This window comes from Fundulus heteroclitus, chromosome 18 (assembly GCF_011125445.2).
Source record: "Fundulus heteroclitus isolate FHET01 chromosome 18, MU-UCD_Fhet_4.1, whole genome shotgun sequence".
Taxonomy (NCBI): Eukaryota; Metazoa; Chordata; class Actinopteri; order Cyprinodontiformes; family Fundulidae; genus Fundulus; species Fundulus heteroclitus.
Genome location: NC_046378.1, coordinates 1,473,531 through 1,490,868, shown reverse-complemented (window position 1 = coordinate 1,490,868; position 17,338 = coordinate 1,473,531). Strand labels below are relative to the sequence as shown.

At 39.3% G+C, this 17,338-nt stretch overlaps 1 protein-coding gene and 1 long non-coding RNA gene across 2 annotated transcripts in view; both read left to right on the top strand.

Annotated features, from left to right (window-relative positions):
• The window catches only part of LOC105919560 (POU class 2 homeobox associating factor 1), a 51,296-nt gene extending 34,874 nt beyond the window's left edge, over positions 1–16,422 (top strand). Inside the window, exon 5 of the mRNA XM_012854893.3 lies at positions 15,693–16,422. Coding sequence (XP_012710347.1) covers positions 15,693–16,127 — 435 coding nt within the window. The 3' untranslated portion in view covers positions 16,128–16,422. The remainder of the gene's footprint in view (positions 1–15,692) is intronic.
• On the top strand, positions 10,473–14,404 carry LOC118566748. Its single transcript, XR_004933270.1, has 3 exons — positions 10,473–10,870; positions 12,326–12,388; positions 13,367–14,404. It is a non-coding gene; the product is annotated as an uncharacterized LOC118566748 (long non-coding RNA).
• Positions 16,423–17,338: the final 916 nt, after the last annotated feature.

Below are 17,338 nucleotides of genomic sequence, written 5' to 3'. Positions count from 1 at the left end.
CAGATATGAACTGGCAATGTTTAGGTTTGGGGTTATTGTCAGGGTTAAGGTATAGAAAGTTAGAAAATTATAGAAAATTAATGGAAGTCAATGAGAATCAACACAGTACTCACTAAATATATCAAGATAAAAGTGTGTGTGTGTGTGTGTGTGTGTGTGTGTGTGTGTGTGTGTGTGTGTGTGTGTGTGTGTGTGTACTTGTATTTCCACCTACGTGGGGATTTTGGCCTAACTGCGTGAATACACGTGGGGACCTGTTGACCCGTGGGGACTACATTTGAGGTCCCCACCGGCACAAGCCTATTTTGAAGCAGAAAATAGTGTATAGATATGCTCCATGCAATTTTTGAGGAAGTCCCCATGAGCTTCATTTCAAGACAAATTTTTGTGTGAGTGTATGGGCATGCGCGCCAGGTGGACACACAGAGGTACTGCAGTCCCCATGAGATCGCTGTTCTGGAAGAGTGCGTCACTACCTGCTCTATCTCTAGTGACCTCTATTGGTCAGAATGTATATTGCAAATTATTGGTCAATTTATGTGACCTCTATTGGTCAGAATGATTACTGCAATTTAATGGTCAGTTTAAACTTTAACTTTTAAAGTCCAACTTTTTACTTTTATTTCTTACAGTCTGAATTAATAAAGTATTTTTCATTTAATTTATTTTATTTTAAGTTGAAGTTTACATATATTTTCCCTTTCTGCAAATTATCTTAATTTATGTATTTATTTAGCCACATGTCATTTTCATGATGTGCTGTAGCAATGGCAGCAGTAGTGGGGGCATACAGGGTCTTAACCCCCCCGACCCCCACCACGAAACAGCCCTGCCCCTCTTCATGCACTCCCAAGCAGTGGTGATGTTTATGGATTCACAATTTATGGCTTTGGTCTGTTGCTTTTTGGGTCAAAGTTTAATCAAACCACAGCATTCATGCCTGCTTAGAGTAAAACAAACTTTGTCATTTTGTATTAACATAGTGCATACAAAACAAAATTACTTTGCACACAGCTTACAACAATGTAATGAGATTGCAATTGAGATAAAATACCATTACAATATAAAGTGTAGCCATGATGAGAATAATATCGGTGCTAAAATGCAGCAATCGTTCAATTGTGTACTTTTAAGTTTAAATGGATTATGAAAGTTCAGCAATGTTTGCAGTGCAAAATGATGTGAAATGGCCATAAAGTTCAGTTCTGTGCATGTGTGATGCAGAGTCCAGTTTAGAGTTCAACAGTCTGATGGCAACGGGGAAAAAGCTTTTGCAGAAGCTGGTGGACCTTCAGTGGATGCTGCAAAGCCTCTTCTCAGAGAGCAGCATGGAGAACAGTCCATGGTGGGGGTGTGAGGGGTTACTGTGGATGTTATGCAGCGCTAAGATGAAATGTCCTTCATCAGAATTAGAATCAGAAATACTTTAATTATCCCAGAGGAAAATTAATGGATGACCTCTGTCCTTACCACTCTCCTCACATACTTCCAGTCAGAAGCGCTGTAGCCTCCACACCACACAGAGAGACAGTTGGTCAGAATGCTTACTTTGGTGCTTCTGTAGAAGGTCTTGAGGATGGGCGGGGGCAGGTGGGCTCTCCTCATCCTCCGCACAAAGTATAAGTGCTTATTTGCCCTCTTGACTACTGACATGGTGTTCACAGACCAGGTGAGGTTGTCTGTGATGTGCACACCCAAGAATTTGGTGCTGGTGACCACCTCAACACTCAGCTGTGGAGGTGGCGGGACCGGTTTTTCCTGAAGTCGTCGATGATCTCCTCCGTCTTGACGGAAGTCCAGGAGCAGCATCCGCAAATGGTTGTTCTCTTCCAGGTGTGCCAGGTTTAGTTGAAGAGCGGATGAGAGGAGTCTTCAGTAAAGGGGTTCCACTGGTATGCAAACTGGAACGGGTCGAATGTTGGGGGACACTGGAGAAGATGTGTTATTTTACCAGCCTTTCAAAGCACTTCATCATGATGGGAATCAGTGCAACAGGCCGGTAGTCATTAAATTAGGTGACTTCAGGTTTCTTTGGCACCGGAATGATGGAGGAAGACTTAAAGCATTCTGGCACTGATGCTTTATCCAGCGAGGTGTTAAAAATGTCTGTGAGGACACCAGCCAGCTGACCTGCACATTCCCCGAACACCCGCCCAGGTATGTTGTCGGGGCCTGGGGCCTTTGAGTTCACTCTTCTCAGGGTCTTCAACACGTTGGCTGTGTCAAGGCAGAGTGCATCCTCTTCCTGATGGGGAGCAGCTTTCACTGCTGGATTGCTGTTTAGTGCCTCAAATCTCCCAAAGAATCAGCATCAACTCTCATCTGCCTCACTGTAGGTTTTGCTCTGATAAGCAGGAGACTTCCGGCAGCGCGTCTGGAGGTAGCGGCTCCATACAGCTCTGACCAACTTGCAGACATTTTTCATAAAAAATGCCGCCAAACTCACTCAAAACTACTCATCAACCCAGCCGATCAGTACTTGACTATCAGCGCCTGCTGGGGTTAGTCGTGTAGTTCTTTTGGACTCGTAACCACAACTACGCTCAATTGTTAACGTGGCTTCCGAGTACTCCGGGAGCAAGTCCCAGAGGCCCGCAACGCAGCAAACTCGCCCAGCAGCTCACGCTGGGGGAGGGCCAAGAGGAAGCGATGCAGCTGACCGAAAAAATGCGGCTGTCGGGGAGGTTTAGCAGCTAAGCTAACAGCTAACCCCTACAGAACACCGCTGCCATCCATCCTGTTCTCCAACGTCTGTTCAGAGAGCCCAGAGAGTTCACTGTTGTTACCATCACAGCGGTTTACGTGCCTCCGAGCGCTAATACAAAAGAGGCAATGATTGTTCTCTATCAGACTGTCTCTGAGCAGAAATCTGCTGCTCATTGCTAGGGATTTTAACCAAGCCAATATGAAAACTGTTCTCCCTCATTTCTACTAAAAATGCATTTTGCTTCTCGAGGAGATAACACTCTAGACTTAATTTACACAAATATTAAAGATGCATTTAGAGCAGCCCCCTACCCCCACCTCAGCTAATCAGACCACCTGGACCGAAGTGCGCATGCGCGAAAGCAGCATGCTGCAGTTACATCGCTCCGTTTTGCTTTTTAACTTTCTTTCTTCTATTTTTGATTGCTCTTGTTTTTTGATGGTAACTCTGTGAAGTATTGTCCTCTCTAACGAGGTCATTCTCAGAGAGTTTTCGTGCCTTTTCGTGTTGTTTTTATCATGCCGCGCTTACCGGGATACACTGCCTTTGTTTACTCCGGAGAACAGCTGATCGCTCTAATGCCAACCGGCGTGGTAGCCAGACCTGCTGAAATACCATCCGAACTCTGGAGAAAAACACGCCGAGGTTGTAGAGGAGGAAAGCAACATCGGGGGATGAAAGGAGGGTCGAGACGGGACGGGCTTATTGAAAGGAGAAGATTTAAGTGGCGTCCCACCTCGGGGGTAAAGGGAAAAGTGGGGAAGCTTTTGCTATTGGCCGAGACCGTGGCTTATTTAATTATGAGCGTTTCTTAGGGGCCAAGGTGTACAGAAGGAGGGATGGTGTACAGGCCTGTCCAAATATCAATAGCACCAATGGTGGTGGGAAATGGTACTGCAGCATATGGCCAAGAGTGGAACTCTGGGCCCGTTTTGTTTCTGGAGCTATGCCACCAGCCAAGCAATATTTGATTTTTGATCATTGAGGCCTTTGCAGCTCATGGATTTGGACCAACCTTATAAATGCTCATTTCCTGGAAGTGCTCTACAACATGCCACTAACCACATCTTCTTATCTCATTGCTAAAAGGAAGTAGCTATAGGAAGGGGATACAGGTATGAGCTCTTTCCTGTTGGTAGATGCCTCAAAGGGGCTCTTGTATGCCGAGTTGGAGCTGGAACAGACAAACCGTGTGTGAGCTGTGTGCCAGCAAAGGTTGCACATTTTCACCTTTTGACCCCTACTGTGTCCACGTGGAACCACCCAGGAAGTTCAAAATCACAGGTTCTGCTCCTCATAAGGTTACCTAAAAAATATGTTAAAATCAGCCTTCTGTGAAAAAAACAACAAAAGCTGATTGCCCCGAAAAAAATCAGCCAACTTCCTAAGGGCTCAAGACAGTATTTGAGTCTCAAAAGCTGAGGCAGAAAGGTTTATTTATGCGCAGCGATACCAAAATTCAGATATGAGTTCTAGCTCACCCCTCAACCGCCGTCTGTGATTTTTGTGCCTCTGGGTGCTTGCATCTAAGAATGGCAACCGTTTGAAATATGAAAAAGAGATGCACAAAACACACTGCTTCTAAGAAGCAGTGTGTTTTGTGCCACTGTTCAGCATAGGAGCAACGAAGGGTAACAAACTTGGTACCAAACAAAAGAGTAAATTGAGACGATCGAAACAAGCCCACTCGAGCCCATATAGCTCTTTCTTTTGTCAGCAAGCAGCTGTTTTTTTCACCTTAATGAGGCCATAATTGGAGCCGCCTAGAAAGCAGTGTTTTGTCCCACTGTTTAGCAAAGGAGCATCGTAGCCTCACAAACTTGGTACCAAACGAAACAGTAAATGGAGACGATCGAAACAAGCCCACTTGAGCCCATGTAGCTCTTTCCTTTGTCTCCCAGCAGCTGTTTTTTTCACCTTGCTGAGGAGGCCTCAATGGGGCCTCCTAGAAAGCAGTGTTTTGTGCCACTGTTTAGCAAAGGAGCATCGTAGCCTCACAAACTTGGTACCAAACGAAAGAGTAAATGGAGACGATCGAAACAAGCCCACTCGAGCCCATCTAGCTCTTTCTTTTGTCTGCCAGCAGCTGGTTTTTGACCTTAATGAGGCCTTAATCAGGGCCTCCTAAAAAGAAGTGTGTTTTTTGCCACCGGTTGGCATAGCAGCGGCGCAGCCTCACAAACTTGGTACCAAACGAAACAGTAAATCGAGATGATCGAAACAAGCCCACTCGAGCCCATGTAGCTCTTTCCTTTGTCTCCCAGCAGCTGTTTTTTTCACCTTAATGAGGCCTTAATTGGAGCCGCCTTTTTTATTTCACATTAGGGGTCTGGAAGCTATATTTGCAAACGGGTTCAATAATAATTTTAACATTATGTTAAAATAAGTGGCATTTTTTTGAGTTCTGTCTCCAGCGTGGAAGTGGGAGATTAATTTTTTTTTTTTATGTCACATTAGGGGTCTGGAAGCTATATTTGCAAACGGGTTCAATAATATATATATATATATATATATATATATATATATATATATATATATATATATATATATATATGCATGAAACAAAAGTAATTTTCCTCTGGAATTATTAAAATATGTCTGATTCTGATTTTCTGCAATGCTAATTCCTGCATACAGGCCCCTGCTGATCAGAGCTAAACCTACAGTGAAGCAGTTGAGGGTGTAGACTGAAGGATGATGCACTTCAGGACTGTTTTGAGTGCTCTGACTGGGAGTTTAAGAGCATTGTCATGAAAAAAAAGTTCAAATTCTAGATCTAGGATCTGTGTTACAATATAAGCATTTATGGAGCTCCGGAAGGACTAGGGGGCCCTAAGCAGCTGCTTAGTCCACTTATGCATCAGCTCAGATCTAAATGGGATCAGCATTACATAACTTAATTTAAGACAAAGACAATAGCTGAATACTTAGGATTTAACTAAACTGCAAAACAAATATGTAATTTTTGTTATTATGTTTTAGTATTTTATCCATCAAAACATTTTTATACCCCCCTCACACTTATAAGTCTCTGGAGCCGCCACTGGCTGTAGCCCCACTGTCCAGTCTCTATAATGGCTGCCATCTCACACACATCCTGAGATTTGACGTCCCCACCACACCCATGCCCATCCCCCCTCAGCTCTCCCTCCAGGGTTTGCCAAAATGATCAAACCCAGCAGATTTAACTGGTGTGAAACACACAAAATCTCCATTACAAAAAATACCTTTCACTCCAGACGCATTACTATGGGAGATTACCATTTTTTTCTTTTATTTCAGTTTTATTAAGTAATTGATATGCGGTAAAGTTGTGAAGGCAGAGTTAAGGTGTTATTAGTTGTGTACACAGGGCTGAGCCGTCAGCCTCAGCAAGCTGCTTTTTCCACCCAACCGGGAACTCCAGTGTGAGCCGGAGACAAAATCAAGCGCTCCTTTATGACTGCTACACACCTGCAACTACGGAGGGAAATTAGACCTTCATGCTACCACTTGAGGAAGGAGAACCAACATAGCTGTACAGAAAATGGTAAGATTCCTCTTATTTTAACGGACTCCAAGTTGTTATCTAAATGCCTTTATCTACATAGCACACAGTTAGATATTCTTTTAAGCACTGTTTACACTTCTGTAAAAGCTCTGTTTCAATCGAGTTTCACTAGGATAGCTTGCTGAAATTAGCCGAGCTATAGCTAATGAGAAGCAATGTACATTTTATTTTCCACCTATTGAGGTCCAGCAAAAAAATAGAGATGAAAGCAACAATTAATGAAAATAAGCTAAAAATAAAGGTAGTTAAAAATGATTTTGTTAAATATGACTGCTCACTAAAAGGATTCAAATGCAAAATAATAAAAAAAGTTTGAAAGCTGCAAATCTAATAGAACAGAGATCATGAAATACACAAGTTATTTCAGTAAGCCTGCTTGTGTTATTGAAAAGGGTTATAAATGTTTACATGTGTTCTAATGGGAGATGATAGACATGGTCAGCTAAAATGGTTGCTTCTGCTGGGACAGGGCCTGAAGAACACATTACACCAGACTGTATATTCTTTGTAGAATGATAAAGGTTTGGGTTTCTTTGTCTTTTGGGGAGTCACTGTGAGTCATGAGGTGTGAATTAGGAACTGGAGTAAAATGTGATTTGTCTAAATTCCCTGAAATGTGATTTAAGCTTTTAGTATTGAGTTTGGGCGGAAGCCTTATCTTGAAAACAGGTCTTCATCCAAGTTGGCCTTTCAGGTCCAATGCAGATAGTATGTCTAGATCATAGATGATGGAAATCAGTTCTGTTTAGACCTCTATTATTTAAAAAATTAAATTTTTTATGTCCCTACTGCTTCACTTTTTTTTTAAATTGATCACAAGCAGTTTGAGACACATGATATAGCTATCTGTGATCAAGCTGTTGAGTAGATAAATGCCTAAAGCAGGGATCAGCAGTTCCAGTCTCTGAAGGCTGGTGTCCTGCACGTTTTTGATGTTTTCCTGCTCCACCACACTTGACCAAAATGGATCATTAACAAATGTGTGATAACAAGCTATTGGAGAACCATTTGTTTCGGATCAGGTGTGCTGCTGTAGGACTAGACTCACTGATACTTGCCTTAGTTTCACCTGGGTGCATCATTCTCATTGTGATCAGGGTTTAGTTCCTCCAAGGTCTTTTGCTGTTTCCAGTCTTTTTCACTTTATAATGTGGACATTTAAAAATGCTTGGTTTTTGTGTTTTTATAGGACCAAAAGCCTCACTCTCGTCGTCTCGTGATAGTCAGAGCACAACCTGATAGATGTGAGGCTCGTTATAAAGCGGCCTGTGTAAAGACAGCAATTGAAGAAAAGGAGTGGACGTCTTCTCTGCATCAAAAAGGTTTAATGGTTAGTTTTGCTTCAGTTTTTTTGTGATCTACATCCCAGAGATAACTGTTATGGGTTTGTCTTCAGTAAATGTACCAGTGTATGTGAGGCTGATTTGACTTAAGATTTGTAAAATATTTTTCAAAAGGAGTTTCAAATATCTTGTACCTGCTATAATTATGAAATCAACTCAAATTTAGACCCCTTCCTGTCAGCCTACTGTGTTGAAAAAGCGAGCCACTAAAGCCATGCAAAATAGAAAAGATAAATAAATACAATTTAGAAAACCATAGCTAATGCTGGATCAAATAGTCTTTTAACCTAAACTTAGTGATTTGAATTAGTTGGTAATGGATATCAAAATCCAAAGCTAATTTTCCAAAGGTAATTTTTTTGTTTTTTTGTTTTGTTTTTTTATAGGGACATCTGATCATAGCAAACTTAGCTTTTGGAATATTTGTGATACATTAGGGTGGTTCGCTACATGATTTGTATTAAATATATAAGCAAGGTATTTGCTTTATTTCCCACCCTATGTTAAATTGACAAAATGTGTTGGCCAAGTGATCAAGTGACCATCAAATCCAGAAACTCCAATTTAATCTCAAGGACCCTTTGCATTTTTGTTGCTGTTGAGAACTGACATCTTAGGAATTTCTAAATACTTTGATACAGTTAAAGTTAACTTTGTAGCTCCGTTGTTACTTATTACATTTCATGTAGGGGTGGGCTAATTAACTGTTGAGCTTCTCAATTTTTAGCACTCACAACAGTCATCCAGCGAGAGTGACGATTCCATCATCCTTGGTCCAACGCCAGCTGCAGTAATCCAGGACATGAGCGTGCCAGAGCTCACAAGAACCAACAGTGTGATTGTAAGTTTATCTACAAGCGTCATTGACACTAAAAAGGAGGGTGACTCAACTGAGAGGGATGCTGCAACTTCATCTTCTAGATCATCAGGTATGGATGAAATGTCAAACAATAGCAGTATTCCATGACAGTTTTGAACAAAAGAAAATACCTAAAAGTTTGAATTAGTCAATGCTGCAGAGGGTCGGTATTTCCATTTATCGCTGTTTTTCGAGTGCCAGTGTAATTGTTGTAACTCTCTGCATCTCATCCTGTGAGACTTCTCTTCAAAACAATGTAAAAGAAAATCTCAACATTGAAGAAAATAGACTAAAACATAAGTAGTCTGAGAAATTATTGTGATTAATGCTACAGCTGTTAAAGGAGAAGTCCGGTCAAAATCAGTATTCAAACTGGTGAAAGTACTCTAAATATAAAATTATTACATACTGTTCAATAAATTATAAGCTTTTTTAGTTAAGAGTAATTTTCATTTGAAGGTGCTTTTATGGGGGCCGCCATCTTGGTGAAGAACAGTACTGCCACCTCCCAGTTTGTGACGTCAGGTCGCGGGATCGGCTGTTCAGCAAGTCCCAATGCCCTATCTGTCCCCTTGTAAATAAATACCCGTTTTCATGCCAAAATATTTTTTAACCCCTTAAACAAAGATAGACATGATATTAAGCATTTATATTTAAATTAATACTAATTTTACATTTTAGAGACATAAAAACACAACAAATAAGCATTAGAGTACGGTTTATGGGTTGGGTTCTGCAATGTTATAAGATGAGTATAAAACTCATCTTTAGAACTAATCTCTGCTCAAAATGGGGATCTGCACCGCATAATATACTTTTAGCAGTTATCATCAGTTATTGCAACCGTAACTGCAGAAAACAGATCGGCTCATTCCGAGTTTACTCTGTCCTCCTGTCAGGATGAGCTGCAGTGCGTTATGAGGAGGAGGGATATTTCATCGTCACTTAGTTTAGACCCCAAACAAGCCACTTCACTTTCAGAAACAAGCCCATAAAAACCTGCATCCCGCAACTCATTAAATTTACAAGCGACTTTAGAAAAAATAACACCAAAGTCATATAAATTAAGTGGTATTCGCCCCTGTGAGCACTCTTCCCAAGTGTGTTGTATCCCTCCGCTGCTATGGTCGGGTAAGCAACTGTTAGCAGAAATTCTATCTTATGAAAAAGAAAAACGTACCTAAAAGTCTCACTCTCATGTAATCTTGAAAACATTCTTCTTCCAAATGTTGGCTACAAACGACGTGTTTTCTCTCTCGCCAGAAGCACGATGGCAAATCCTCCCTCTTCAAGTAGGTATTTCAACAAAACAGCCCATGGTGGATCATGAATAGGAAAGGTGAAAAAAACTAATGTTTTTTCACCTTTTACCTGATGTATTGGAACATCCAACGGCCATGCACGTGAGCATTGTTGCTTCAACAATAGCTCTCGCAAATTTCAATGGTGAAGTCCTCTGGAAATCCGAAATAATTGTTTCTGAACGCAGCTGTGTACAACAGCTCCTGTTGAGTTTGCTTGTAAAGCACGGAGATCTGCCGTTGGCTCTCCGCAATTCTACGTCACAGGATATGATGTCAGACGGCCGTCATTGCCCATATTTGGGCAATAATGGCCGCCCCCGTACACAGTGATCCAGATACAATTTATGCTTTTTATTTTCTTATTGATTAACGCTAAATTAATTAAATAACCACGAACAAATTAGTTTTAGTTTTAGTTAATGATCCCCTGATTTTTCCTTGTTGACCGGACTTCCCCTTTTAAGATAATACAGCAGATGATCATTCAAAAAATTATTCAGATATAAAGCCCTTATGTAATGTATAAGGATTAGTTAGTGTATTTATGCGTATTTATGAGGCCAAAAACAGTTGGAAATTCAATTATGATGACTTGAATTGACTGATGTCACATCCAGCACTACCCGAGATGTGGATATATGAAAAACACTTTAAGTGAATAAGGATATAATAAAATCCCCTGAAAATCCTCCTATTCCGAAGGGTTGTAATTACTTAATTAGTGCAGTTTCCATTAAAGGATTTTGAATTTTTACATTTGGTTTTTACTCAAATATAGGGATCTTTGAAACTTAATGATTGAAAGACTTCATCCATAAAAGAAAGAATGTTTTAAAAACTTTTGCTAACAGGGCCAAACTAATTATTGATGGTGAAAATTAGATGATTACAATGTCAGCAGCTTCTGATTAAGTGCTATTAAGAAATTTGCAAGAAGGTCAACTGTTAAATTAGTCATTCAAAATGCTTGTCTTAAAGCAAACATACTGACTGCTTACTGCTGAATGCTCATTTACCTAATAGACCTGCTTTATTTAGGTCAGTTTGGGGTGAGAAGGAGATGCACAACTAAAGTTGAAAAGAACAAAGATCTGCCTTCAGCCAAAGGTAAGAAACTTTCTGAGTAGAAATAAAATTACATTGTAATTTTCTAATAAATATTGGACCTTTAGAGGACACACTGTCCGTTATTATTACTCTTCTTCAGGCATGCTCTTTTTGTCTTCTATAATTTATATATAATCTATATAGGTTTTCAGTTTACTCTGTACCTGGGGTCTCATTTAAAAAGGAGTAAAAGTGTGTGTACGCCCATATGACAAAAATGACAGGCGCACACAAGCACATAGTTTCACTTTATAGATCCCAGCTGCACTTCAAAGTTTGTACAAAAGGTTCCTCCTCATGTTCAGGTGTATTTAAATGAGCCAGCTGATTAATGTTATTTCATGGCAACCACTAAGAAAAGAGCGGGGGAAAAATCTATTTTAATGAGGCAGACATAGGTGTTTTGGTGATGTGGAGAGTTGACAACACATCCTATTTGGCAATGGTGTGACAAACAAAAACAAATTTAGACCTACTGCGTGGCAATATGTTGCCACTACACTTAATGCAGTGAACAGCATAGAGAGGACCATGGCTGAAAGAAAAAAGTTGTCGGATTTAAAGGTGGAAGTAAAGAAATAAACAACAAAAATTAGCATGCTACACCTTGATGTTTTTGCACATTCATGATATAAAAGCGTACTCCCGGCCCTCCGAGTTGTTAACAACTGTAACTGAATGGGGAGAGTGTGGTTCAGTCATGTCGGTCTCTCCAATACTTGACCCAGTTCAGCATATCGAGAAAAGAAGAATGCACTATGGCAGTCTAAATGGGCTTATAAACCAGTCATCATGGATCAGGAAATCTTTGTGATCCCTGAACACATGTTGCCTCATAATTCTGTCCATCTTTATAGTGTTCCAGCAGTGCCAATGCAAAATAGCCCAGCTTTACGTACAAAATATTTTATGGTTTTATTTATTTTTTATATTCTGTCCCAATATCTGTTAATTTGTGGAACACAACACCCTGGTGATCCACGGAGATAGGTAAAAGGTGATTAAAAAATGTTATTGTGCAGACTTTGCTTTAAGATTTGAGTGGGCTTATTGTTCTTTTTTTGTTGTTTATGTGACAGGTCCTCATGTATAGTTATGGCTTACCAGCATATATCACACCACAGTTTAACATGCATAGAGTCGATCTATGATTAAAGTCTGTAGATATATTTAACACATGAGAGGAATTATCCAGCAGCTTGGCTGCAACTCACCATTTTAACATCTGCATCAGAAATTCCCCATGTCCAAATTTTGCATATGCATGGGTCAGAGTTGGCGTGAGGAATCGCACATTTTCACATCAAGTTTCTGTTTTATGAATAAGAAACTTTTCATAGAAAGTGGTGTATGCAAGTCTTAGCCTCTGTTTTGTGCATATGCACGCTTTATAAATGAGACCCGTAATGATTTTCTCAAAGTTGCATGTATACTAAGTTTTGTTTCATTTAATAGAAAGATCAGATGACGAGGTACCAGTGGCCATTGAAGTCTCTGGAAATTCTAACACAACTAAAGGTAATTTCTCTTCAAAGTTTGATTATAAGTGGGTAGAATCTTTTAAAATGTTTCCAGAAAGACAATCCTCAAAATTAAAAATTACTTTACTTCTAATTGTTATATCCATCCATCAATGTTCTGACCCACTTAATTCCTCATGGGGTCACAGGGGTTGCTGGTGCCTATCTCCAGCGTTCACTGGGCGAGAGGCGGGGTACACCCTGAACAGGTCGCCAGTCTGTTGCAGGGTGTACCCCTAATTGTCATAATAAAAAAAATGTTATAATAAGAAAATAACACCCATCGGGTCCAATGTCCTAATAGCTTTTCTCCCTGTAAGCCAGGCTTGAAAACACTTTACTTATTTTTACTAACATTTGCTGTCACTATTCATTAAATACTTCACATTAACAGATGTAAACCTATTTCCAATATTACCCCCAGTTGTAATTGAACTAAACAATTGGGAAATTAATGAACAGTTCACAACACTTTTTGGTGTTAATCTGAGTTTTCCCTCATTTATCAGCCTGATGAGGATGTCTCTACACAAGATAGCTTATTTTTTCTTCTGACTGTATACCCTCAAGCAATAGTTTGGTTTTATTTCTTCTCCCCCACCATCACCTATCCACCATCAATTCACCCGAAACCTTCTTATTGTTTAAATCCTTTGGAAATGTCATATATATATTGAGCAATTTTGTTGTTTTTCGAACATCCCTTTGACCCCATAAATTTTTCTTATTATATACTTTGCACAATGACTTTTCTATTGTATTTACTAATGCTTTTAGAATAGCTGGCAATACTTGTCTTCATTCATGAATAGTTGTCAGCATCACTAGTAATACCCCCTCCATCAAAAAATAATTTTACTGCAGTGTACTACTGTGATGAAGAAATGTTTTCGTGATAACTTTATATTTGCCCTGCCACAAAGATGGAAATATTTTTTGATTGCAGAAAACTTAAGTGCTTCTATTCATTTTTCAGAGCGATCACAAACAAAGAGACAGAAGTGGAGCCAAGAAGAAGTCCAGGCAGTGGAGAAAACGCTCATGAACTGTATCAACTTTGGAACTGTTCCTCGGAAAGCCGAGTGTATGAAGTGCATTGAAGCCTCACCAGTGGCCCTCAAAAACAGGACATGGCAAGCAGTTAAATTCTATGTGAAAAACCGCATAGACGCATTAAAACGAAAAACTTTCAAAAGAAGGCAAGCGTTGACCTTTTATTACTACCCTTTTATTAAACGGGCCATTTGTTAGTGCCACATCCAAGCTGCTTCTGTTTGGAGTTTTGAATTTTTAGGACAGTTGCAGTCAAGGTCAAGTCAACTAAAACTGCATGTTCATATATACGTATTGATGAATAGGTATTGTTTTAGTTTTTCATTTATTTGTACATATTGGCTTGTATGTATTCTTTGCCATAAGATAGAAATTTTGAAATCTATTCAATAAAATGGCTTACATACAACCAGAAAGAGGAGTCCAGTATTAATGGTTAGCAATAACAAGGTTACCAGGTACTTAATTAAATTAGAATTTATAAATATTTTATTAACCCAAAAGAAAAATTGAAGGTTGTGGCTCCTATTCTGCAGGTTTCTTCAAAGAACTATTGTAGATTCTGATGCCTGTAGACAGGAAGGATCTTCTGTAGCGATCTTTATTACAGGAAATCTAATGAAACCTGATACTCTGGTGTTGTATAACAGTCTGATGAAGAGGATGTTTGGATCCAGGATTTTTTATTTTTATGCAAAACCATTCTTTGCACAATTATTTCCAGAGGTTCTAGAGGAGCACCTGCCTTCTTAATCAGCTTGCTGAACTTCTTTAGGTTGATTGCTCTGATGCTGCCACACCAAAAGATGTAAAAAAGATCACAAAAACATATTTTTTTATAAAAAAATTCTAATATAATGTGGTTTATTGATTTAAAAGAACACTGATTGCTCATATTTGATATCTTCGAATGTATCTTGGTTTTCCCTAAAACTAAACCCAACACTGCCACCTGGTGGTTGTCAGAAATGGCCAAGTCCCCATGTTGATCCAAAAACCTGACAGATTTTAAATTTTCTAATTTTGATAAATTTTTACATTAAAGTTGATATTTCATGTTCCAAGGTCCCTAAAAAAATTATAAACCTAAAACCAAGTCTTTAGGTTGTTTAGAAAGATGGGTCCCCACGTGTAAGCCCCTATTCTGTGCTTAAAAAAGGTCCTCACGTTGGAGGAAAAACGTGTATGTGTGTGTGTGTGTGTGTGTGTGTGCGTGCGTACCTACAGTTAGGGAAGCAAACACAGTAAAGAGCAATTAGCAATCTCTTCCTTATTCTTTTGGCTAAGGTTCACGCCGCCACTTTCAGTTGGTGTCATATTAATGCAGTCAACAACAGCAGTCATGCTGAGTCTGAGCAAAAACATTACACCATTACTCCCAAGCTAAATGACGGGTGCGGTCAATAACTAACACACATGAAAGATATAACAAGGGTTTTCTGACAAAAAGTGTATGAAAGTGTTCTTGACAGTAAGAATTAATGTTAGTCATACCCTGACCACAAAAAAATAGGTATTCTTATTTTCCCTGGAACAGAAGTGTTACAATAGGCATGCTGTGCTCAAAGAACTTCTGTAAGTGACAAACAAATGACTATATATATATATATATATATATATATATATATATATATATATATATATATATATATATATATATATATATATATATATATAGTCGTCTGCATAGCCTCTTTTTTGTGTGAGGAATAGTTTTCATGTTTGCCGAGCATTTATTTATTTGGCCACCATACAAATACATTAACTTAACTGGACAGGAAATTTTGGAAGGTATAAGTGAAAGAGGGTACTGTCTGTTATAAATAAACTCAAGATGGCAGCTCCGAATCACAGTTTGTGGGGCAAATCCAACCCCTTGCGCTACACCTCTGTTTGCGAGGAAGTTGTAGCAGCCATGACTGGATGACAAAAAGGGATTTAATCTTGAAAAGTCACCACCACTGAGACGCAGAGGACAGAAAACGTTGAATCACATTAGTTAGTAGTTAGCCCTTCATGTACCAGAGTTATTAACTATGGTACATGAATCCTCTCCCCCTTATGGTAAAAATTTCTGAACCAACTTGAACCCTTTGACATCTATAATTTTAAGTATTAGATTTTTCAGTGTGTGCGGTTTTTATAATATCAGCAGCAGATTGCATTCTCCCATCTTTGTTTAAATTTAATTATAATACAAATTGGGATGTGTTTTTATTGTTGTTTTTTTGTTTGTTTGTTTGTTTCAGACCATACCCGTGGCTCCAGGTCCAGCCTCTCTTGCTCAGATGGAGCTCCCAGACTCAGGGCTGGCCTATCCCTTATGGGCACAGCCTCTTACCACCATATCGGCCATGCCGAATCCCGGTGTCCAGTTTCCTCCAGGTTCTGCAGCTCTGCCTGGATCCCCTTTGGTTCACATGCCTTTACCCATGTCTTTGACCACTATGATGTCTCAGCAAGAGACCCAGGAGATGGATCCTCACCCTCAGATTCTGGACATCCCACAGCACTCAGAGCATGAGCTGGACCCAGAAGCTCAAGATCAGTCTCTAAACGAGGATCCTGAAGAAGAGCCAGAATCTGCTAACCTGCTGGATAAACTTCTGGAGGATCAGAAGGGGCATGATGAAGAAGAAAACAAAGATTCGTACTCCAGTTCCCTGTTCTTACCAAATGTCTGAAAAAATGACTGTTGATTCTGATGAAAAGCATTTCTTTTCTTTTTTTTTTTTTGCTCAGTGGTCATATGCTTACAGACATTTTTAGCATACTTGTAATTCTTGCTTAAGTAAAAAAAAATGCACATGTTAAAAACTGTTTGTAGCTCATTTCTGTAGTTGCAGCTGTAAAAACCTCCTGAAACTAGGCCGTCTCATCTCAAACACCGGGATATCCCACAGTTGTATAGTTGTTAGTTTTCAAACTACTGCTTTGTGTATAATTGAAAGAAACTGATGCAGAATTTTCAACATTTTTAGCAAAGAGGAATTTTCATTCTCTACATGCACCAGACTGGTTGATACATACCCCAAAGAGATGCAGTTGCAATTTGTAGTGAAAGGTGGTTCTGCAAATTACTGACTCAGGTAAAATAACAAAATGCATGCCACACTTTTCAGATGTTTATTAGAAATACCATGTATGAGTAGTTTTACACGTCATACATGTATTCAATATTTTGTGTTTGTCAACAAATAGAATTGATATGTGTGATTGTAATGTAAAAATGTGAAGGAAATTTAACAGGTAAGGCGCTAAATGAAGGATTAAACAATGTAAACGTGGATGTAACCTCCCACTAATTGTCTACAAGTAGGTTTTCCATAACTCAGTCCTTTGTTGCAGGCCTGCAGCCCTCCTCAACTTCTCTCCTATGTTTAAAGAAGCTTCACCTAACTCAAGAAAACGGTGCTTTGCTTTCAACCAGAAAATTAAGGAAAAAGCAAACAAAAATGATGCTGTCTGTAAATCTGCAGTTTTAGTGGTGTGATGTGATGACAAGTTGTCAGCTGCAGTAACTAATCCTCACTTCACAGGTCACTTGTTTTCTTACCTCTGCTGACTGACTGTGTAACAGTGGGGGAGAAAGATGAGGAAAAGGCGATGTAAACATTAATCTAAAGGTAACACGGTATAATACACAGGCAGAAATGAGCTTGGTGTAAGGTTGGTCTAAAGCTACAACAGACATGATCTTTCAATCATTAATATTTACGCATTTCTTAAGTCTTTCACTTTTAAATATTTTACTGATTAGTGACATATGATGCTGAGATATCTCAAGTCAAGTAAAATGTTCATTATCAACCATATCCAGCAGGCAATTTCGCTGTGGTAATGCTTTTTTTTATGCCATCAATTGTTAAGACTTAAATGACTCAGGCACTTGCAG